Source organism: Halyomorpha halys, unplaced genomic scaffold (genome assembly GCF_000696795.3).
Source record: "Halyomorpha halys isolate HHAL.00 unplaced genomic scaffold, Hhal_1.1 Scaffold1047.1, whole genome shotgun sequence".
NCBI lineage: Eukaryota > Metazoa > Arthropoda > Insecta > Hemiptera > Pentatomidae > Halyomorpha > Halyomorpha halys.
In genome coordinates this window covers 603496-628977 of record NW_027113517.1, presented here as the reverse complement: position 1 = coordinate 628977, position 25482 = coordinate 603496, and the positions used below count along the sequence as shown (strand labels likewise).

General features: G+C 29.5%; 2 protein-coding genes across 2 annotated transcripts in view; one reads left to right on the top strand and one right to left on the bottom strand.

Moving 5' to 3' along the window:
- The window catches only part of dikar, a gene marked incomplete in the record, with an annotated part of 31873 nt that extends 13003 nt beyond the window's left edge, over nt 1-18870 (bottom strand). Inside the window, 11 exon segments of the mRNA XM_067050960.1 lie at nt 3239-3908; nt 5838-6003; nt 7037-7299; nt 10011-10178; nt 11803-12103; nt 15261-15357; nt 17327-17434; nt 17509-17640; nt 17717-17878; nt 18262-18350; nt 18737-18870. Coding sequence (XP_066907061.1) covers nt 3239-3908; nt 5838-6003; nt 7037-7299; nt 10011-10178; nt 11803-12103; nt 15261-15357; nt 17327-17434; nt 17509-17640; nt 17717-17878; nt 18262-18350; nt 18737-18743 — 2163 coding nt within the window.
- Nucleotides 18871-19086: 216 nt separating this feature from the next.
- Nucleotides 19087-25482, top strand: part of Cndp2 (Cytosolic non-specific dipeptidase 2) — a 10887-nt gene continuing 4491 nt past the window's right edge. The window contains exons 1-7 of the mRNA XM_014432345.3: nt 19087-19384; nt 19454-19628; nt 19698-19973; nt 20050-20279; nt 22788-22986; nt 24253-24474; nt 24561-24710. Of these exons, the coding sequence (XP_014287831.1) occupies nt 19344-19384; nt 19454-19628; nt 19698-19973; nt 20050-20279; nt 22788-22986; nt 24253-24474; nt 24561-24710 (1293 nt within the window). The 5' untranslated portion in view covers nt 19087-19343. The remainder of the gene's footprint in view (nt 19385-19453; nt 19629-19697; nt 19974-20049; nt 20280-22787; nt 22987-24252; nt 24475-24560; nt 24711-25482) is intronic.

Below are 25482 nucleotides of genomic sequence, written 5' to 3'. Positions count from 1 at the left end.
ATGTATGTATATATATATGTATTGTTGCTTTGCTGGAATAGTAGCACAACTAAAAAAATAAAAGTATTTTTTTATGTTATGTTAGTATGTAGTTTCACTATAGAAAGTGGCACTTCATTTTTTATAATATCCTACCAGAGAACAGATACTAAGATAAAGAATTGTACTCAATCTTTCTTGAACAATGGCATAAGTTTAGTTTACTTTTTAAGAGGTATAGAATAATTATTATTATTTTGAAGATTTTTTTTTTTTTCTATTGTTTAATAGTAACACATTATTTTTTTTTTGACAAGTTGCAAGCAGTTATGTTTATAAACAGTGACATATTTGGACAAGAACTTTAAAATTTTGAGTTAAAATCAACAAGACGTAACTTGTTATGTATGGCAGAAAGGTGAAGCGAAGCATGGGATAAATGAGATTGAAAGTAAAACTAACAAATAAGGGAATTAATTTCCTTTTTATAATGATAATTGTGTTGGCCAGCAAAAAAATCAATTCATTATAAACCTATATCAATCAGTATACAATATATAAATTTCATATCAATTTGCAGTATTATAAAAACTCATATTTAGAGAAAAAATTTAATGGATGAAAACCTAATGTTATTACGGCTATGTATGATAATTATGAACCTGAGATGTGCTTATTCAAAAAGTTGTACTTTGGCTCAAAGAAAAATACTATATTTTGATTTAATAAATAAAAAACATATTCCAAAATATGTAATTTTTTTACTCCAATTCTTTAGTATCTTTTGTCACTCCACATTTTTATTTTTTTATAGTAACTTCTGTGTTATTTTTTGACTTTTCATCAAATTTTGTATAATTTACAATGAAAATATATTTTGGTTAATTTGAAGATGTCTTTTCCTTAAAAACTGGCACATTTTTTCTTTAAAGATGGATTAAGTACTGGCACGATACATTTATTTAGTTAATATAGTTCTAAGAGAAACAAATGTTTAAAATACAAAAAATTAGAATAAAATAAAGTTTGACATAAATATTTAATAAAATGAATATATGCTTCTCCTCTAAAATTAACACTATGTAAGACGTGCCACTATTCAAGAAAAGCAGAGATATGTAGTCCACCTCCACGCCACTTAGAGATAGAGAAAAATAATAAACTCCAATCAAGTAATAAGCCATAATAAGCAAATATGTGGACAATTTAGTATTTTTGGCAAAATAACACCTAATTAATAACATAAATAAAAAATAAATGAAAATTACTGAATAGTTTATATAGAGTCTTAATTCTTTACTATTGTAACTCTAAATAAAGAACCAAAAGAAAAAAAAGTATCTATGTATTCAATAATAATAGTAAAATATTAATTAATTAGAATAATAAATTTAAATATTCCAAGATATTTAATATTACTCATAGTCATTTTTAAATAATTGATCATTCTTCATTTCAGTTAATAACAAAACTTTCCCCACGTATCATACCATTGCTGGTCTCCCACAGGGTTCTTATTTAAGTCCCATTCCATTTAATCTTTTCATACATGACTACATGATTTAAAAATGTTGATGTAGCCATTTTTGCTGATGATACAGCAATTTACACCTCTTCATTCCGTATTGAGGCAATTGTTAATAGGCTAAAAGATGCGTTCAAGAAAAGATCTAAATACCTTAAAAAAATGATGATTAGTTTTAAATACTGATAAAACAAAAGCCATCGTTTCACAAAACAATGGCCTATACTTCTATCGACCCTAAATTTAAATAATACCCCTATACCTTTTGCCAAGACATTTAAATACTTAGGAGTGACTTTAGACACCATATTATTATTTAACCACCACATCAATTCGAAATTGGAAAACACAAGAAAAATTCAAAATCAAATGTATCCATACTTTACTAAAAAATCAAAATTATCCAATAGAAATAAATTAGCATATAAAGTGGTACCACCCATCTAAACTTATACCTGCCCCAAATGGAGTTCGGTTAATAGAGGAACAAAAATAGTTAACAACTATTTATTTTTCGACATTTCCTTCCACTTTATTGAGCTACATCAGGGCTGTTCAAAGTGGGGCGAAACGTCGGAAAATAAATTGTTGTTAACTATGTTTGTTCCTCTTTTGACCACAAACCTGACCATCTTCTCCATAAGTTAAGTATTTTGTTTTAATTTAATAATGTTTTAGTTTTTTCATCCCCTTTCAGTTTCTTTTACCAAAATGTAAAATAGAGAAGTCTGTAAAGTGTAATTAGTATTAAAATGGTATTGTATAAGAGAGTATCCCAAAACAATATAGTCAATATTGCACATTTCATATTTATGCAACAAAAAAATGCTTATAAAAAGATTATAAATTAATTAGATCATTTAAAACAGAACTAATCATGGTAAATCTGAGACTATTGCACCAAGACATCAACAAAAGTGGTCAGTGCAGCTATCATAAAGAGAACTACTAACTAATTCAAGAAGAACTAAGATACTAATTTTTGATACCTAATTATTACCCAATATTATAGGATCTAAAATATTTCAATCCTTTAAATTATCAAAAATTCATAATTTAATAAAAAATATTTTTCCTAGAAGGGGAATGCTGGTAGAAAAGCTTAAAAGATGGCAATTTTTGTCCACTGTTACTCTTTAGACAGTCTTTTATTTTACTTTGAACTTGTTTGAAATTTAGATAAAAAAATTGCATAATAATAAAAGCTTTATTAGAGCCAGCCTTCAAGATAAGGCTTGTACAAGAGCACAAGTGACAATTTTGTGAAATAAGAGCAGAACCAAATTTACTTTTCAGTTCTGTATTGACAAAATTTTGAAATAATTAATAATTTCTAAAATTTTCAAATACTGAAGTGTAAATATGGCTCAGATACAGGTTGATAGCAAAAATCTCCAATTACAAAATTATCATTTGTACTTCAAGGATTTTTACCCACTCACTTAACAAAAACTATCAACTAACCATTTTAATAAATACTTCTGTGTGCTTTTCTAAATGAAAAGTAATAGATTTCATTAATCTATAATTATGTATGTTATTTAATTATCTGCATATTTATCTAAATCAATCATTCATTCTTTTGAACTAACTATATCTTTAAAAAAAATCACAGAATAAAGTGATTCTTACATGAATTGAGTTGATAACAATAAGAAGTAATGAACTAAATAAATTATCTGAAGATCATGTAAACACTTAACACAAATAATAAAATGGAAAATTATTATTTACCTTAAGAGTTTGTTCCGTAGCCAATTCTAATGCCTCAATAGCTTCCACATTCTTAATAATACCGGCTCGTTTAACAGGTTTTTTTGGAGAAGTTTTTGTTTTTAATTTATTGTCGAACTGACTATCATCAGATGAATCAGTAAAAATTTCACTTTCACTGGTTTCCCTTTCTTTGTAGTTGACTCTTACTCGGTCACGACTTCTTTCCTTACTTGTTTCTCGACTAGAGCCAATTGGACAGGACTTACTGATTTCACTACTCGAACCATCAGAGCTATGCTTATCCTTCTCGGGTTCTTTTATGGAAAGATCCTTTCGTTTTACCCTGAACCTGTTCCTACTCCTATTTTTTATTGATTTATTGATATTTTTTGATCTATCTTTGCTAGTATCTCTACTACTACTAGTTTTTACATCGAATTCATCACTGCTTACATCCTCACTTCTGCTGATCCGTTTTTTATCAGCAAATTCCTCTTCACTAGAATCACCCTCTTCAATACTGGAAACTTTAGAACTTTTCTTCTTTCGTTTTTGTTTTCTTCTAAATCTACTTTTATCTACTTTGTTATCCCTATTGAGAATACTCTCTTCTTTCAAATCCCTTTTAATTAATGCATCTTTTGTTTCACTATCATTGTCTAAACTGCTCTCATGAGAAGAACTACGGCTGAAAAATTGAAAATGAAAGTTATTGGTTATACTTTATTACAACTCTTGATTAATAAAATCTATAGTCACCAATTAGAATTGAGCCAGTACTAATAGGGTGCATTATTAATAAGGTTTAGCATTATTAAAGGTGCAGTTTCAACTAGTAAGTAAAATAGAAAAGTATGACAAACATTGTGCTGGATTCAAAATGCAAGATAATTTAGGATTTGTTTCCAATTTATTATCTGAAAACATTAATAAATTTTGCCCAATTTTTGAAAAACAAATAAGTTTATATAATTGTTAAAAACACACACACACACAAGAAGTGAATTGGAGAGTGTGTGGAGGACACGTCACACCAGAGAACGTGATGAGCGAGCTATACATGCTACTATCATACCAGTATTGGAACACAGTGAAGAGATTCACCACAGTAGTCCTCATGAGGTTAAGAGAAGAAGAGAGGGCTAGAAGGTGTTAGTAGCATGGAAACGTAAAAACCATGCGGAGAAAGCGAGGCGGCACTCAGCCATTTCCCTCCATGAAGTAATGCCTAGCGGTGGTCCCATGGAGAGGTGTAGGGCGGAGGTTTTAGTGGGTAAAAATCCCACACACGGATAGGTACGGGCCTATCTGTGTCTTTTGAAGATTTTCACCAACCCTCATAGTAAAAAAAAAAAAAACACATCGCTGAATGGCATTCAGTGGAAGATGGACGCACAGGCTGGTGCCCAACATCATGGTGCCTGGGTGAATAGGAACCACGGGGAGGTAGATTATTATATCACCCAGTTTATCACAGGGCATGGTTGCTTCCGAACCTACCAGTATAGGTTTAAGCTCGATGAGACTGGAGAATGTCCATTATGCCCAGAAACGGAAGAGAGTGCAGAACACGTTTTCTTCTTCTGTCACCGCTTTCATAAAGAAATAAGAGACTTCCGATGCGTTTGCAGCTCAGACCTGAGAGCAGATAATATTGTCAATATTAAGCTGCTTAACCAAGATTATTGGATGGCAGGTCAACGATTTGCTGCACAGGTGATGTAGAAGTTAAGAAATGAGGAGAGAGATAGGCGAGCCAGGAGATAGCCTAAAACAATGAAGTGGCACTCAGCCAATCACCCCCATGATGTAATGCCTAACGGCAGTCCTGTGGAGGGTGAGAAACAGGTGTAGGACGGTGGTTTTAGTGGGTAAGAATCCCACACACGGATAGGTACGGGCCTATCCATGTCTTTAAAAGATTTCCACCAACCCTCGTAAAAATATTTATAAAGGTATATAAAAGTAAATAGATTTAATTACATTATAAGTATGTTTTGTTTTAAATGAAGAGAATTAATGCTTGTGGATTAGTGTTTATGGGCCAATTGGATTATTTTCCACAACAATACAAGTGGTGGCCTAAGGTCAATACTCATTTCTACGGTCATACATACAGTCACCCAGTCGGCTAGGTATAGGGCAGTAACCCAGCCGCTTTACTTCAGTCACCAGACCTTGCTGCCGGAACATTGGAGCAACCCACCTACGTGTATTACGAACAGAATGTCGTCTCCGAACTTTCGGAACGGAACTCCAGACATCCAACCAATCGGAGTTCATCCATTGTAACTAGTAATTATATCGAAGGACTTCTTTTAAATTTTAATTTTGTTCTATATTTTTGGAAGGTTTCTTTTCTTTTTTTAATTTAATTTATGTCTTTTTTTGTATTAACTTAACAAATACATATTTCGATCGGACCAGCATTTTTTTTTTTTGTTCTTTATTTAAGCTTTCCAACAAAGAGACAGTCGATTTGAGGTGACTTAACAATGTATATATATAAAATACCTCTTTTAATGAATATACTCTTATTCACAAACTTAAGCAATTAGGGATAGCAACCTGTTAATGGGAAGTTAATATCAAAACAAATTCTAAATTAAAAAGCTACCTCAGAGGTCTATCCAATTGAGAGCTGGAACTATCACTCGTCAAAGTAACATTATGACGAATCATTGGTGGCATGTCATCATCTGAGCTAGAGTGGTCAGCATCCAAGTATCGCTCAGCGGAAGCTTCAAAAGCTTCCTGGAGCCTTCTCACCATTTCCGTATACTCTGAAAGGAAGAAAAATTAATTTATAGTAACCTTAAAGAATAATCTGTAAATTAACATCAAGATTTACAATTACAAATTTACAAACTTATACTTGGTAAAGAAACTTTTTATAACTTTAAAAAAAAAAATCAGGGTGTAAGCAAAGTCCAAGTTGTTTTCCACCTATATTGAAAAAAGAACAATTGCTAGTGTCACCCTCCTAAAGTAAAGAAAAATAATTCTGGCCATAAAGAAACTGAGTCCTCCCCTCCCCCAATTCATGAATTTTCTAAAAGTTTTTAAAAAGTTTTATAGTTTTTAATAATTTCAAAAAAATTCACAACTAAGACTCCACTCCACCATTTCATAAGTACTACACTAAAACCACTTTAAGTTGATATAATCTAAATAAATAAATTTATTTTTTTTAAATTTATTATTCTAGTACATAGGGAATAAGGAATAAGAAAGCTATTGTTAGGGCAAAGCAAAAGAGATCTATCTTCAAATTTTGTCATCTCATGTTTTGTTTGATTTTAACCTGCTTCCACCTTGGAACCCTGCATAGAATATTTTTAAAATATACTTGAATCCAAAGCACAACTCTATGCAAAGACTAGTTCGGCTTAAATAATTTATGTTTTGTACTGTAGAGAATTTCATCATCTTCCAAATAAGTGGTAATAATATTCCAGGATATTTACAATTTTAGATTTATTCGAAAAACTAATTTTTTTTTTGAGGTACTGGAAATGATTTTGTATAGACCACTCAGACTAAAAATTTTTCTTTCTAGACTCTTATTCCAAACCTATATCATTAGGGGACCCACCATTAATTATTTCAATAGTATAGGACTTATTAATTGAGATGGGGAAGCGTTATACTTGTAAAGAAGTTTCATTTCAAAAAACTATTTCCAACTTTGTATTTCAAAAACATTTGCTTAAAGTATGAGAAACAGAAGGAGATAGATGTATTAACACACACTTTGTATACTATTACTATTCACTGTATAAATACAAGCATATATGGAATATTAAATGTACATACCATTATCAGATCCATTATATTGTCGGCAATTGTCAACAATTAATTGGAAATCTGCCTTGAACTGCTGCAATGATCCGTATTCACCATTATCGAGCTTATCTTCCATAGTTTGCAGATCCATAGGTTTGGCGATCACCGAATAATACTTTGGAGCATAATCTTCATCAACAGGATCAAGAAAGGGCCATGCATCTTTATGTGCTTTCACTCGATCCAAAATCTTATACATTCCAGTCATTAGATCTTCACGTGTCCTTCTAAATCTTAAAAAAATAAAATAAAAATCAGATGGATTAAGAATTGTAATAGATGACTCTGGAATAAAATTATTGTTTCTAAACTTCATAACATCTCAGATCATTTAAATTTAAAATACTTCCTATCAAGTTTAAATAAGATTTTAGAAATACAGTCATTAAACAAATAAATGAATGAATAATAGAATCATACTTTTATAGATCAATTATAACCTGGAGATTAGCCACAATGTTAATTTTATTCTTTCCTTTTTATTAATTTTGTTTTGTACTTAAAAGATAAGTTTAAAAAATATATATTTAACAAGTAAAGTGTTTTAATTTTAAAACAGCAATGAATGTAACTTGGACTGTATCTTATATATAATTTTATATATTCGTAGGAAAAACAAGTCCTAACAGGCAAATTACAATTACAGTAAAAATAGGGATTGAATTATTTTATTACAATTTTTTTTTTATGGAAAAATACATGAAATATTCACTTATATCAGATATAATCTTTTCCAAAGAAGCACAATTGAAATCATGCCTGTTTGGAGCTATCATACAAATTTCTTTTCTGCTCATCTTTCATTTTTTTGCTTTATTGTGTTTTTAAATTATTTGAAAAGTTTTCAGTAATATTGATTTATTAACAGTTTAACTAGTAAAAAAAACAAAAACATAAGTTTCAATAGGCTTAGATTTAAAACAATTTCTTCTAGAAATTGGTCAACTGAGTAATTTCATGAGTGGAGATTGTCCTCTTTGAGCGTGCATAGCATTCACAAGTCGACAGCTCTGTGATTTAATGAAAATTATAATAATAAGTGTTGGTTGCAACCCATAATCATAGAACATAGTGTACAAGTCCATAAAAAATTCAGATGAATAACTTTGGAATAAAATTTTATAAGACTTCAACTAAATGTAAAATAAAATATTTCCTTTCAAGATTTTAGTGATATAGTCATCAGAAAATAAATGATTGAATAATGGAATCCTGCTTATGTGAATCCAAGCCTATCACAAATATATTGGAGTGGCATGGTTTGATAATATTTTTAATCTCTTATCAATCATCCTTAAGAGATTCAGAAACCAAAAAAACAGTACTTTTTAGTGGGAGTGCAAAAATTAACTGAATATATTGATAAATAAAAAAATGACAATTTATTAAAAATTATATTCGTCCTTTGAGTTCTCCTACTTTGTTGTTACTGATCATATCTTCTGTTACCTCTAGGTTCCATACTTGGCATTAAAGTACTGGTTCTGGACCAAGAGTAACACAAGAGGTGATGTTATCAGCATACATGCTTAACTGGTGTTACGGTTGTCATGTGAAAAACAAAATACGAGCGATATGTTCAAACGAGTGGGTTTTGTTTTTTGTGAAGGCGACAGTTTGATTTTGGTACACGTATGTTCAGACGAGTAGATTTTGGTTTTGTGAAGGTGACAGTTTGATTTTGGAACACGTTACGATTGTTCAATGTGAAGTGGTAATAGTTTAAAGGCCCTCTGTCTACTGTTTGAACCGAAATAGCACCATATGAGAAATGTCATCGTATATGTTTTTTTTTTGTTTTTTTAAATTATGGTGTTCTACTTCAATAGACGGTCATTAACACTAGAAGTGGGGATATAGTGCAGTGACGTTTCTTCAGCACATCCTGGATAAGAGAGTTGTAGCAGTTGCCATCCTAAAACTTGTGGGGAAGGTAGAAGGAAAGGAAATATTGGACAACCTTATGTTCTGCCAGGAGTCCATCCAAGGACTACGTGGGGTTTGAACTAAATTTTTTGTTTTTATTTTATATTCACTTTTATACTTTTTTGGACAATAATGTAAATATAGTTATTAAGGTTAAGCATTTAAGTTTAGGTTAACCTTAACCATTAAGGTTAAGTCAACCTATAAGTTTTAATTGTTTTAATAATTGATAAGAATTCTATTTTTTTCCTTTTTCATTCTGTGTACATATATTTCTTCTAATTATAAAACTTTTGTACATATAGTTCTGCTGTTCTTTCTCTGCTTTCAACTTGTTAATTTACTTATGTTTTTTTTGTTCTTGTTCACGGAATATTACGATAATTCAACAGGTGGGTAGGTAACACCCCTAGGTTTTCTGTTATCAAGATGTAAAGGTATTTGCCAGTGGTCATAATTCAACAATTGTTTATATAGGGGTATATTTTAGTTATAGTATGGGCATAATGCTTCGGGGTTTTCGTTATTTTCAAGAAAATATAACGTGGCGCCTAAGGAGTAATTTATTCTTTATTGTTTTGTCTTTTTTCCCCCTTTTTCGATTATATTTATTTTTTTTTATTTTCCTTTAACTTACCTCCTTCTCCGCTGAGCGTGGGAAAGTATAAACGATAAATATATAACTAAGGATAAATCAAAATTTGTGGTTATATAGTCTGGCGCCCAACATGGGACCCCGAACTGTTTTTTGATTTATCCTTAGTTACACTGTCAGTGTTTTCGTTCTCCCCAACTCAGCACATTATCTTCCAAAAGGGTCTCCTAACTCCTGGGTCAATCGACAGCTAACAGTATAAATAAAAAATGTACCACAGCTGGACTCGAACCCAGAACTTGGAGTCAGGAGTCCATTGGCCTACCCACTGAACTACTCCTCTTACCAAGAGCACTGTATACAACTAAAATGAAATATAGCAGACAAAATACATTTAGAATGAAAATAAAAATGGTAACTTACAGTTGTGTTGTTTTGAACTTCTGTCTATTGGGTTGAATGAAAATTTCTCCAGTGGCAGAAGAGAGGGAGTTATTAGTCTGCCTTCCAACAGCAGGAACGAGAGCACTTTCGCTTAGGCTCGATCCCTCATCAGAATCTGATTGAGATCTATTCATAATCCTAGCTTGCCTATAGTTGTTTGTTTAAATGGGACAAAATGGTAGTAATGTTAAATTATTAAGTTTCAAAATAACCAAGTAAAATACAGGATGGGCCAACTTTGACTGACTGCTTTTAAAAATTTATAAAGTCTATAGGATTCATTAATTACTAAAAACTATAAATTAAATTAATTTTTTCAAATTATAAAGAACTTTCAAAAAATTATCAAATATTCATAATCAAGAAGCTGTAGAGATTAATAGTTTAAACGGCATTATTTTCTGCAGATAAGTGATATAATTTATAAAAAGTCCTAGAAAAATTAAAATTAAAATTACACAAGTTATATACATTTAAATCAATCAGTCCAAGTTAGTCACCAGTACAACTTCATTTCAGAGTGATAAACTCTAAAGTGTAACAAGTATTACTCAATCCTTACAATCAGCTACTTATTAATATTAAGTTGGATCAAAAGGATTAACAAAAGATAAGAAAAATACAAATTATTATGAGAACATGTAGAATAATAATAATCTATAATCATTGCCATGATTAGAAAGATGGATGAAGATGAAATTATTCTTAACCTCAGAGATTCAATAAGAAATGACAACTATTATGATATTCTTTGAAAGGAGGAAGAATTGAATAGAAGATCTTCCACAAACTATATAAACCTGAGTATAATGAACTCTTAGATGATGGTGATTTCATAACCAGAAACCATTTAATTTTAATGAACAAATCATCTGTTACACCTAACTTTCTTTAGAGAAATGACAGAGTTAAATTGAAACAAAGATAGTTTCACCATCCATTATGAGATACAATTGGACCCTCAGATCTGAAATGAATGATGAACACAATGTGATAGCTTTTGGCCTAGTGAAACAATTAGAATGATCCCGATGGCTTAGCTGTCCTAAAGAGAGACCTATGCAAGTCCCAATCTTCTGATTATAATGAGAAGAAGTCTAAAACTATGGTATGCCAAAAATGTGATTCCAACACAGAAGTGGAGTCCTGGGATGATTTAGTCATCAAAGAGTCTTTGAAGAACCCCTAGAGTATTATAATCAAGGTGGCCCAGCTAATATTGCAGCAATGAAATATCAAAATATTTATTAAACAATATAACCCTGGGATGATCCTAATCAGGACAGTAAAAATAACCACCTGATGAAGCATATTACAGCCAAAATTTCTATAGAACAATAATGAGATCACCTACAATAACCCCAATACTTCCAAACAAATTTAAAGAAAATAGTGAAATATAAGTTCATTAGGATCAACTCATACAGGCATATGTAATGTATAATAAAGCATTGCAAAACCACTGAGACATTTCTGTTGTATAAAAATAAATTAAAGACCTGATTAACCACAGATATAGCAGTGTCTGTAAACCTATTAAATAAAGGACCAATATATGAAAGTAAGAAGAACTTTCTTAGATGCTAATTATCTAAACAAAATAAAAAGTGACAAATCAAATAACTATTTCTTACAATAGGATTATTTTAAAAAGTAAATAGTGATTCAAATAACAATAGCTACTCACTCAAATCTCAAATATAAAGTGTTGAATAAATATTTATATTATTAGAGAATTAAAAATGACATTTTTTTTTTTAAAGGGAGTTACCTTTCACGTTGTTCCATTTTTTCTCGATTAACACGTTCCCTTTCCGAATATCGATCATCTTTAAAAGGCTTTGACTGTTCTTCTTGTTTGGCAAGTCGACGAGATGCACGTCTAGGAGCTTGTTCTGCTGCTCTTTTCCTTTGCAATCTCTCTTTCTCTTCGAAAAGACGAGGTATTTCTGGCAGAAAATCTTCAGAAAGGACAGTATAAAGAGCTCTCTCTTCTCGACAACTGGAGCCAGCCATAGATCGAGCTAGCTCTCTCCAGTCTGCTTCTGTGTAACACATTACCCTCCATGTTCCTACATTGATAAAAAAAAATATACATATATAATAAAAAAAATTGACATTTAATTTTAAGGGTTTAACGAAATATTAATCATTAGGACATAAGTCATTTTTTGTATTGTGTTTTCTAAACTTGTAGTAAATGTCTTCACTAATTTTTTTAATATTGTGTTTCTGAGGGTTCAAGGAATTAATTTATAATGAATAGCAGAGACGATTCCGATGAAAATTCAAGTGAAATAAAATTGACATTGATGGTAAAAACAAAGTTCAGCAAAAAAGATCACTACAACTGAATCCTAAATCACCAGATGCGATTGAAAGAAAACCAATACAAATAGAAAAGCTAAAGCTTGTAAACTATTTTTTCAACCTATAGTCACAATTCCTCTAAAATAGAGTGAGGAAGTACAAATTTTTTAACTCATAAATACATCAGAAGTTTATTATAATTTTTAGGTTTTTAGTGCCATCAAAATATTTTTAAATTAGCTCCCTATGGACCATGAAGGTACTCTCTAGAATACTGTTTTACATTCTCCAACACAGTAATAAGTCCGAATTTAGTCACTGATGGAATTGACAAGTATCTAAATCTCCCCCTCGCAACAATTGAGCTTCCACCAAAATTCATATCCCCAAAAGAAATCCAGGACCTGATTAAAAAGCTCAAGGTAAAGAAAAGTCCTGGCCATGATTTGATCCCAGTCATAGCAATAAAAATGTTACTGAGGAAAGCTGTCGTTTTTATCACGTCAATTTTTAACATTTGCCTTCGTACTGGATACTTTCCGGATAAATGGAAGAAAGCCAAACTGATAGTAATTCACAAGCCTGGTAAGAACGCTAAACAAATCAGCAGCTATAGACCTATCAGTTTATTACCTATTTTTGGAAAATTACTGGAATCAGTTATAAAAAAACATCTTAGTTCTTTTTTTTCAGAGCATCAAAATTATTCCTGATTTTCAATTCGGTTTTCAATACAGTCATTCTACTTCTCACAAACTGGCAAGACTATTGAAATTTTTAATTAGCGGATTCGAAAAAAAGAGACACACCCTGGTAGCATTCTTAGATTTCCAACAAGCACTCGATAAGGTCTGGCATCGAGGTCTCCTATATAAACTAAAGAAAGCAGGCACTCCAAAATACCTATACAATATTCTGAGCTCATTCCTAAATGGTAGAACATTTTCAGTCAGAATTAATAACAAAAATTCAACCCTTAGACAAATCCATGCCGATACTCCACAAGGTTCAGTCCTTTCTCCCATTTTGTTCAACTTCTACCTTCACGACATCGTCCAGTCCACACACATCTCCATAGCTATGTTCACTGACGATACATCTGTATTCTCTCCACATGATGACATTATAATAGCTAGAAACACCTTGCAAAGTCACCTTAATGATCTAGAACAATATTTCACTAAATGGATGATTAGGTTAGCAATGCTATATCCTATCCTAAACAGAAATTCCAAACTAAAACCAGAAACAACTGTTCTTATATTTAAAACAATTCTCAGGCCACTGCTGATGTACGGCTGTGAAGTCTAGGGAGCGGCATGCTTTACGAAAAAGAAAAAACTACAATCTTTTCAAAATAAAGTCCTAAGAATCGCAGTTAATGCTCCTTGGTTCATAAGAAATAGCCAATTGTATCGCAAATTACAGATGGAGTCAATAGAGGATTACATCAAAAAACGGTTCCGCTCTCAGTTGCCGAAAGTTAAAGGAGCAGTGACTTACAGCCTGGGAAACCTAACCTCAATCCGAAGACTGAAGCCCAGACTGCTGCAGGACATTCTGTTATAAATTTTATTAAATATAAAATTAATTCATAGTCACACTACCTCTATTTTACTTATTATTATTACTAATTTTATTTAATCATTATTTTTTTTTTTCTCTTTTCTTCTCTCGTCCCTTTTTCAAATTAACTTGATTCTTTTTACTATTAGAGGGCAATTGTTTGTTTTATTTAAGTGTACCAATATCATTATTTTTTGTTATTAATTTTACTTTCGTTTTTTATTAAGAAGCATTATTCTTATATATTTATTGTATTATTTTTTATCTTTTAATAATAACATTGAATATAGGTAGAGGTCTCTTTTGTACGAGACTATACCCCCCATAATCACCTGTTAAAAAAAAAAAAAAATAATAATATAACGGTTATATCAACCATGTAAGGCCCACCAGGCCGGACTGGTATAAAATAAAACATATATATAAAATAGAATACTGTTTTAAATTATAACTTTTAATTGTAGACGAAATCATTACAGAAGAATCATTGTATCAGAAAGATTAGTGGTGGAAAAATGATATAATTGTAAAAAAAAAAAGTTTGGAGTCCTCAAAGTATAGTTATGTATTTTGATTAGAATTTTAAATGAAATAAATAAATGGAAGATTTTTCAGAGGAATTTAATTTGTGTCTTCAACTTAGTTCATAGATTGGCCTTTCCTTAGTTAATTTAGAGCTCCAATGCATTCTAACCTAAGTGCACAGACCATTTTCAAATACATAAACTTGCTACCTCATTAGGCATTAATTAATAATTATTATCAATTTGTCAAATTAAATGTACTAATCAATTATTGATACTGGTAAACTTTAGATTGGGATATGGAATTGTATAGAGATATTTATTGGACTAAGTTAAAAGGAATCTTATGATTTTTGATCTATTGCCTTTAAGCTGCTGGTCAAGGAGCATTAAACTTCAATTTGCCGAAATCAAATTATTTTTGATATAATGGGTTTGATTCAAAACGACTCATATTCAAGATTTTGATTAACAGGATTTCATAAAAAATTTTGGCTTAATTTTTATTATCAGGGAAAAAAAGAGGTTCTACCATTACCAATAAAAATAAGTATCAAGTGACATTATCATAAGCAGCAATGAATCATTACTAACAGAAGTCAAATAAAAGCAGTTTTAAGCATGATTAGACTACTAATTCTACCTTAATTTGGAAAACAACTATTTCATAAATTAAAGGTTGACAATTTTATTGAAATTTATTAAGAAAATTATTATCAAACTTTTATTTATACATTACATAATGAAAAATCTCACTATAATGATTATCATAGAAACTCCAATAATTTATTTTAAAATATTTATATTGCTTTAAATAATAAATAAAAACCTGTGGGGCGCCTCTCATACTCGTCTTCACTTGAGCTAGTGTAACCTTCTTTTCGCTTTTTCTTTGACTTATCATGATCCTTTTTTTTCTTCCTTTTCTGAAACAGAACATGAGATATATGAAACAATCCTAACCTTTTTTTTTTTTTTTTTAATGGGGGAAGTGTAGGTACCCACTATAAATGACAAGTCTGTCCCAAGAGGACTTCCTAAACCTAAGCTAAGGAAATTTTATAAAACCTTAATAAAATCCTATTGGAAACCATTTTAACCAGAGAGAGAAGGTTGACTTTTTATTCCATAGGAATGCCATGTCATAAAAGTCGACCACTAGGCTGGAATTAAACCTTGCTTACTGCATGCCCTTTACTTATTTTGTCTTAATGAAATAATTTTTCATGAAATCAGTACAGAAATAAAAATGTTCCATTTAATTTAATATTAATGTTCATAACTAGAGGGAATTTCAGCATAGCTTTATCTAATACTTATATAGTACAAAATAAATTTGCCACCTCTAATGGGTCAGGAAGTAAGTAGTCAGTCCAGTGCCACTGAGCCACCCTTAAATAAGATAATATTTTTGAAACGCTGATTATTCATATTAGAATTTACTAAAATGAACTTGCTGAATTCACAGAACTTTCTAGTCAACAACTTTGTTCAAAACAGGGTAAAATTCTTAACATTACAAGATGTAAGGTATTAATAATAAAACAATTAATTCCATACTTTCAGACTAAAATTAATAACAAAAGATTTGATAATATACTGGAACAGAAAGAAAACATTTAATATTGGATAAAATTTATGAATAATCATACATTTTAATAACCTTCATATAGAAATCACAAATGTGCATTGAATACCAGGCCCGACAATTAATAAGAAATTTACTCTGTCATTTGCCAATGGAATCTGAACACACCCTGAGTATTAAAAGTTAAAATACAACTTCTTTAAGATAGTTATGAACTGTTGGGTGCAGATAAATATCCACTACAAAAAAAATTATAATAGTAGATGTGGTCAGAAATAAAAAATTAATTCAAAATAAAATGCCACAGTATTTATGTACACCTCAGGGGCACAGTAAATCAGGGATGCCCAACCCAAGGTAAACTTGCTACAATGGGGCAGGAAGCTAGGGAGTCAAAATTGGCACGCAGCTGACCAGTAGGTTCCTAAATTTTTCTTTTTTATTAAAAATGAATATTCCGGTTCTCTTTCTAGGATGAAAGTGGTATTTAGACTCACTTTAGGAATGTATGATATTGGAAACAAAATTACTTACAACATTTTATAAATCATTATTGTGAAGGTGGCTGAGTGTAGGGAAGGAAAGGGATACAGCTGTGGTATATCTCAATATGAGAAACCTTTTACAATAGCATCTATTGTAAAAAAGTTGGGTACATCTACATTAAACAATAAATTTAATTAGGTATACACCATATTTCAGACAAAAACCCAAACAATCAATGCCTTAATTTCAACTATAATTATATTCCCATTATTAACAATCAACTGTTAATAAATCAAGTTATTAGCCATTACCAATTGAATTACTAAGGTAAATTTAACAAATCACGTGTTAATAACAAAACAAGCTTTATTATAACTTGAATGATACAATCATCCCCCAATTTGACAAAATCAGTAATATGATAAGATAAAGTGGTATTGAAAGAAATCTTTTGTAAAAAATATACAAAATAAGTTCCAACTAATTGGTTTTTAAAGAAGTGGATCTATTACTCATTGAATCAAAATTTAGTCATAAAATTGATGATACATAACAGACAATTGTACATCTTCAGATATATTGGGAGTAAAAAAAAAACCGCTTTCAGCACCAGATCAAAATAAACAATGAAAAGTTTGTATTCAAGAAGGGATGAAGCACACTACTATACATGGAATTATCAAAATTTGTATGACAATATCATAAAACAAAGGAATATTTTAGATGGATAATCACTGATCAAAACAACATTGACTACTTACAATGTTTATAATACTATTAATAAATTTCCTGTGATATAAAAATAAATTACTAGAACTAACCTTAGGATATTCTTCTTTATATAGTCTTGTTCCATAAAAGTACCAATAGGCTGACCTATTTTCATCATGACCAAGAGGATGAACACGAAGACTGTCTGAATCTAAATTCTGGATACAAATTGTTTTAATTAAAATGTTGTACAACTCTTAGCATTCAACATATATAGGTTAAAAAAACTTACCTTAAGAACATCAATAACATCATCCGCGTCTAACCGGAAGTCACAAAGGGCATGAAGAATTTCAACTTTAGTACGTAAAGGTAAAAACTGAAAATCTATGTCAGTATTGAAAGGATTTTCTCTACCTTGTTCCTGCACATAACAGAATTGCAATTCATTAATTAGAAAAAATTTAAAAATACTTTGAAACTAAACATTTAATACTTACCTTACACTTAGTACGAAAAAGTCTTCGTAAAAACATTTGATAGTTAAATGTAGATATTCCATTATGGCCAAGACAACCACATAAAAGACGGACAATAAGATCTTGCAGTAGGGAATTCCCATTAAACTCAGTGCCATCAGTAAGCAAAGCTTCTTCCAATTCCTAAACCAATGTTATACATAAGAAAAACTGAATAAAAAAGAGAAAAGTGAATTAACATATTATCATCATGTGCACCATAACTAATATATGAAGCTAAATAAGTAATTATAATTAGATAAGAACGTAAGTACATAGTACATGAAAAACAAGTTGAAAATGGCATAAATGCTTTTATCTAAACAAGTAATCTACGACAACTATAATATCAGCTTAATAAAAGAGTCAATAACATAGGAAATCTTTATTACAATTAAAAGATGCCATTGAAACAACAAACGCAATCAACAAAGTTAAAACTGAAGAAATCATAAGAAACTAAGTGTTGAATTAGGAAAAAAAGCATGAATCAGACAATGATAAAAAGGAAAATAAGTAATACTTACCTCGATATCAAAATCCAGAAGATTAAATGCTACACGGAATAAGGAACAAAAGTGAGCAATACTCGGAACTTCCCACCATGATTGTATATCTACAAGAAATAAAGATAATTGATGAATTTTATAAAGCAATTGTTAAATAAAATCAATTAATAAACAATACTTTGACAGCTATATGAGGCACATATAGAAATACATAACCTATATAATTAAGGTTAAGTCAGAGTTGAAAGATTAAAAAAACAAAACCCAATGATTAAAAATTACGTTAACTTATGAAATTAAAATAAATTCAAACTAAAATTTGTTAGAAAAATCTTCCAAGTTATGAAAATAACATTTTCCAACATAATTTTCAGACTAAAGCTTGAGTTACCGCCATTGAGTTGCCCATCACATTCCTATTCATACCCATAAACAACAAAAATCGTCAAAATTTCTGATGACATTGACGTATAATAATGAGTATTACTCTTACCATCCATCAGCCTAGCGTTCACTGTCCTAACGTCGACATCATTAATCGGTAAACACTAGATACTCCGACTGTGTTTAGTTGTTTTGAATCGCCGGAAGTAAAACTAATCCAGAGTAACAATATATTTTTAGTAGCCAAAATACTACTTTGTTTATTTTTATTATTTAATTATTTACTAAGCTTTTTGTTAAATTCATAACTTCTTAACGGCAGCACCTATAAACAAACCAGAATGACCAGCACACGAACTTAAATATTCTTTCGATGTACTTTTATTATAAAGGCAGTAGTTGATGATAGTTCGCTTTAAAGTCTGTAGGTTGATTTGAAATTTTGAATTAAAAAAAAAAAAAAATTGGACTACTTGGCACTATATATCGCACGTATAACTTTTACCTGTAAAATTGGAAATGTAATGAACTGGTCCCTTTCAGCTTGGTTTGTCAATCAAACGTCTGCCTATTCAGCTCCTTGACAACTCATCCAATTGATTAAGCACCTTTTATCTTATCTACAGTTTGCATTGTTTATTTTCTTATAAGAAAGATATCTGAAGTAAAGCCTATTTTACTAGACTCTGGCATCGACAAGATTCACTTTTACAGCTATGGCCCTCCTAGAATCAAGAACATTAAATCTTATTTTTAAGTAAGTTTTTCAAAAATTAACTTTTTAAATATTAGTTATAAACCTAATCGTTTGTTTGTTTGTTTCTAGGTATGTTGATGACCATGTGCAGAATTATATTGATCTATTAAAGGAAGCTGTTTCTATAAAATCTGTTTCTTGTTCTCCTCATTTAAGAGATGATTGTGTTACAATGGTTAAGTGGCTACTTTGTAAACTAAAGTCACTTGGGGTTGAAGCAGAGGAATGTGACATTGGAACACAGGTAAATTCTATCTGCACCTTTTTGATCCGATTTAATTATTTACCTAATTCTCGATGATGTACTACATAGACTTTACCTGATGGAAGACCATTACGTTTGCCCCCTGTCATTCTTGGGTCACTTGGAAATGACCCATCTAAACCTACTGTATGTGTTTATGGTCATATAGATGTCCAACCTGCAGCTAAAGAAGATGGTTGGAATACAGATCCTTTTCATTTAACTGAAATAGATGGGAAATTGTATGGTAGAGGTGCATCTGATGACAAAGGCCCAGTTCTGTGTTGGTTAAATGCCATCCAAGCTTATCAGAAACAGGAATTACCGATTCCTGTCAATTTAAAGGTATTTCATTCTTCTCATTACAGTTTTATATGTTATTATAAATAAATATAGACACTTACCTACCTGTCTATTAAAGTTCGTTTTCGAAGCAATGGAAGAGAGTGGAAGCGAAGGGCTTGAAGCTTTATTGAAGCAAAGGAAGGAATCATTCTTTCATGATGTTGATTATGTATGTATATCTGATAATTATTGGTTAGGAAAAAACAAGCCTTGTTTGACCTATGGTTTAAGGGGACTGTGCTACTTTTTTGTAGAAGTTACATGTGCAAGTAAAGATCTACATAGTGGAGTTTATGGAGGAACCGTGTAAGTTTATTTTTATTTATTTACCATTTAGGTAATTTTAATGTTAGTGACTTGTAATTTTTAGCTAATCTTTTTTGTATTAAGATATTTGATCAGGGTGTGTTTATAATCTAGCTAATTATTTATGGGTCTGGGTTACTCAGTCCTAAGGTTATTTGTACCAACACAGCTCAAACCTTATAATGGAGTGGAAGACAAATAGAATACCTTCGAATTTTTGCTATTACTATATCCTTGGATATAAAAAAAAAAATTATGAATTTATCTCATTTATTAAAAATTGATTTTATTTTTTCAAAAGCTTTCTTAACTGTTAAAAATTGTGTTGATAATTTTATTTAGTTCTATCAACCTTTTGATTTGTAAATTGTTGTACCATCGAATAATATTGAAATATCCAAATAGCTAAACTATGGCATAATTTAATAAAATTACATTTAAACCATTAATGAAATATTTATTTGATTTAAAAACTGATTATATTAACTTGCTATGGCTTAGCATAATTATATCCATGTATAATTAAAAATATTTTACTTAACTAATGTATATAATTATTTAATTATAATTTTCAGGGTTAAATGAAGTTGAATAGATCATTTAAAATTATGAAAACTAAAACAAATGAAAGAATTTGTCGTATTTAGATTTTAAATATTTTTTAATTAAATACCAAGTAAACAAAAGTTAGTGAAAGTATCAATTAATTGTTTCTTATTTAGTAACTAATATTTGATTATCATTATCCTTAGAAATGTCACATGATAACAATAACTGTAACTAAGCTATTGAAAACCACTTCAAATCATTTCTTTATTACACAACACTAAATTTTCAACAACAGTGATACCTGATCAATCAATGATAGTGTAATTAATTATATTTGAAGTACTCATTTCTTTTCAAAACTCTGAGTAAATAAAGCTATGTAATATTTGTTTGTAGTCCAATTTTATCTGTACTTAGATGACCCTTTTCCTGTAAAATCAATTAAAGTTTCTGTAAATGATAGAATGTCTGGTAGAATGTGAAAAAAGTATATTAATCCTGATAACAATATATATCAAAAAGACAAACAATTCACAATATTGAATGCATATTTCGAACAATATATCGTAAGTTGTGGTATCTTGCTAGTCTGAAAAATCTTTATGTCGTTTAAATAAAAATTCATGCATCATTCTGGAGACATTTCAAATGAATTCTCCAAGTCAGCAAAAAAAAAAATATATATATATATAGGTATCCTACACAATATTTATTGAGAAGTTTCTAGTATGATTGTAACAAATGTATTATTGATTTTTCACATTTATGAGGTATCACAGCTTGAGTTAAGATGTTTTGATTAATGTAAATAAATGCACATCATCTTTTGAATTTTAAAAGATTTTCTTTTATCACGTGTGATAATTAAACATATTTTTTATTTATCTAGTAGCCTGTATTTAAAACAAAATAAAATATTAAAAATAAATTAGGAGAAATAAATGAAAAAATGAGATAGAAGTGATGAGAGCAATCATGAGTTTACATTAAATATGAAGGGAAATAACAATAATATTATTTAAATCTTTATGTATTCTAATATACACTTTTTATATTATTTTTCCATTTATTTACCCTTTTTAAAATTTTCATATTGTATATAGACATAATTTTTATACAATACACTGCTTAGAATTGTCATAATTATAAAACTTACTAACTACAATATAACTTATCATCTAGTTAATGATAAAAGTGATCAAGTTAAATTTTCAATTTGTAAGCTATAATAATATTTAAAAGATTTAGGAAATCAAGTATGTTATGCTGTAGTGATAGTGAATCAAGGTAATTATTTACTTTGAAACTTAAAAATAATATCAACAAAATTAATAATTTTTTCTGTGACTAAAGCAATATTTCAGCCATAATTGTAGGTGTTCTTCAAGGCCAGAGCAACTAGTGTAAGTTTATAGAAAGTAAAGCAAGTAGCTTACTCTGGCTGTTGAAAAAACAATGTCAGTAGTTAGTTGTTTTCTGTCGAAATAATAATTTTGATTTAAATTCTTCTATGTAGAGCAACAAAAACTATATAATCTGATTTATTTTCTAATTTCGTGAGGGCCCATGGAATGAAAACTCAACCTGCCCACTCTGGTTAGAATAATGTTGTAACCTATAGGATGACTATCCCATATATCAGAAATGGAAGGGAATAAACAAAAATAAATTAAAAATTCAAGTTAAACTTGAACACTGACAAAGGTCAGTTTATTTCCAGATGGGCACTACTTTTCATGTAGTTTTCTGTCATTTAGAAATTTTATAGTCTAAATTATTTAACTTTAGCTATCATAAAATTTCTTTCTTATGAATTATAATGAATTAATGAATGAAAGATAGATTTCCCTCAATCAAATTCCATTTGCTAATCTTTAAATAATAAAATTGTTAACACCAGAATCCAACAAGTTTTACTGCTAATGTGCGAGTCTCATGTATTTATTTATTTTTTTCTAGAAATGAAGCTATGTCTGACATGGTTTATTTATTAAGCAGATTAGTAGACAAAGATGGTACAATACTTATTCCTAACATTAATAATGATGTTCTTCCAATAACTGATGATGAACGACGTCAGTACCAAGAAATTGATTTCAGTGTTTTGGATTATAAAACAGAACTTGGTTCACCAAGCCTCTTACATAAGGAAGATAAGGTTATTAATGTGTTTTTATTTATCTATTCTACTCTCTAGATATTAATTATTGTTACTGTTAGGTATTTAATTACTTTCTCTAAGTAAGTTTTACTTAATTTAACAATTGTAGTTGCAGGGCCCTTGAGCTCAGAATTGTGGAAAATAACATTATTTTATTACCAATATTTATAAAGAATTATCTATTAGTTTTTATAGATAGTAAATTTCTTGTTGGATTTGAGGTTGTTTCTTGAAGGACTTGATATATGATATATATAAATTACTTTTTCCATTCAGTTTAAATTCAGTCATACATTCATTGATAATGTGATGAGACATTAATGATTTGTTTAAAATTTCAGAAAGGTTTGAAATATGACTAATTCTAGATTCATGGTCCGACTTAAGATACCATTAGTTGTCTATTCATACTCTGTTTGCCAGTTAAGAATTTGTGAACATTCCTTTAACTTTTCAAAAGTTGAAGAGGTTTCAGGGTTGTGGTCAAAAAGAACAAATATTTATTTTCTGACGTTTCACCCCACTTTGTAGAGCTTCATCATGGATGTTCAAGTTGATAGCTTGATATATATTATAGCTTTGATTGTTGAAAAGTCCTCCAAGCTATCAACTTGGAACAACCTTGATGAAGCTCAGCAAAGTGGGGCGAAACATTGGTAAATAAAGAGTTGTTAACTATTTTTGTTCTTTTTTTCTTTTTGACCACAACCCTGACCTCATCTCTTCTTCTTATTTATTATTTTAATAGTTAATTTTATTTTACTGCGTGTTCCAATTGTAATGATAAACTGGAATCATTAGGTACACTCTTTATTATTCTAAACAACGATGTTTATACTTGACATAAAACAACAGATTCAACTAATATTCAGTTTTTTTAGACATACCAAAAACACACCTAGTTAATTAATTGATCATATGACGAGTGGTTTCAAATGGGTTTGCCACTAAAACAAATATAAAATAATGGTACATTAAATTAATTATAAATAAATATAGGTTTAAAAGAAATATACTAGAAAAATAAAAGTGTTGACAATAGTTTTGGCAGTGGCAAACCCATTTCAAACAGTCTCTTTGCTAACGTCGACTATTGCTGCTGAAGACATTAACAATCTTGCCACCACATTATAATCACAAGATTTTCATATCATCCAAGATATATATTTGTGTAAATGACTATTGTTAATAAATATCTTCTTAATTTATTTATTGACTGATTGGTTATTTAATTTTGATAATTTAAGTTAAATTTATTTACAGACGAAATTACTAATGAGTCGTTGGAGATTCCCTTCTCTTAGTATCCATGGGATGGAAGGATGTTTCTCAGATCCTGGAACAAAAACAGTCATACCTAGAAAAGTGGTTGGAAAATTTTCAATAAGAATTGTACCAAATCAAGATCCTGTAGTTGTAGAGAGGGCTGTTTCTGAATATTTGACAAAGGAATGGGCCAAAAGAGGAAGTTGGAACAAATTCAAAGTAAAACTATTAAATTATTTATTTTAATCTTCTTTTTAAAAATAAAAGTACAGAAAGGACCATCAATAATTGATTGAAATAATTAGGTTTCAATGGTCCATGGTGCTAAAGCATGGGTTACTGACCCAAAATGTTCTAATTATGAAGCTGCAATAAGAGCTACCAAGAGAGTGTATAATACAGCACCAGATATGACCCGAGAAGGAGGTTCCATACCTATCACTCTTACTTTTCAGGTATTATCTATTGCTGTTTTTTAAAATTTATTTTATAGAAAAATTAATTAATTTATGTTTTCTCTTTATTTATTCAGGCACTTGATTTACATTTTCTTTAAATATCTTGTGTTTATTTTTGAAACTTCTAAAATGATTTATAATGTTATATTTTTATTTTTGATGTTTCTATTATTTATATCATTTGATTTGATTTGAAAAATCTTCAATATACTTGAATTATATCAAAATTAGGTTTATTTAAAATATTGAAAACACAACTGGATCTGACTGCACGTTTTTATTGTTTCTTAAATAACACATAATGAAAACTAAAATTGAAAATTAATATTATTGCAGTATTATTATCTATAGTAAATATTAATCTAATTAAAAACTTTTTATCTTTCAAAATTTTTTAATTTAAAAGTATATATTTATTGCTAATTAATTCTCAGAATATTTGAATTGTAGGAGAAAACAAAATTTATTTATATAAGAAATTCAAGATTTTATATAAACAAATAAAAACTAAAAATTTAAATGATAAAACAAATATAAATTAAACATAAGATAAAAAAATATAAAATTTGTATAAATGTCGTAAAATATTTTATTGTTGTTATTCCAATTGAAGTACATATTTGTTGAGTCTTAATAATTTTCCATTTCACTATTTCACTTGAATTATCTTTAAATACTCTAGTTTGAAAGTTATTGTATTTATTGGATAATGATCACTTATTAAATTTAAATAAACATTTCACTGATTACTTCTATCTTCAAAATTATT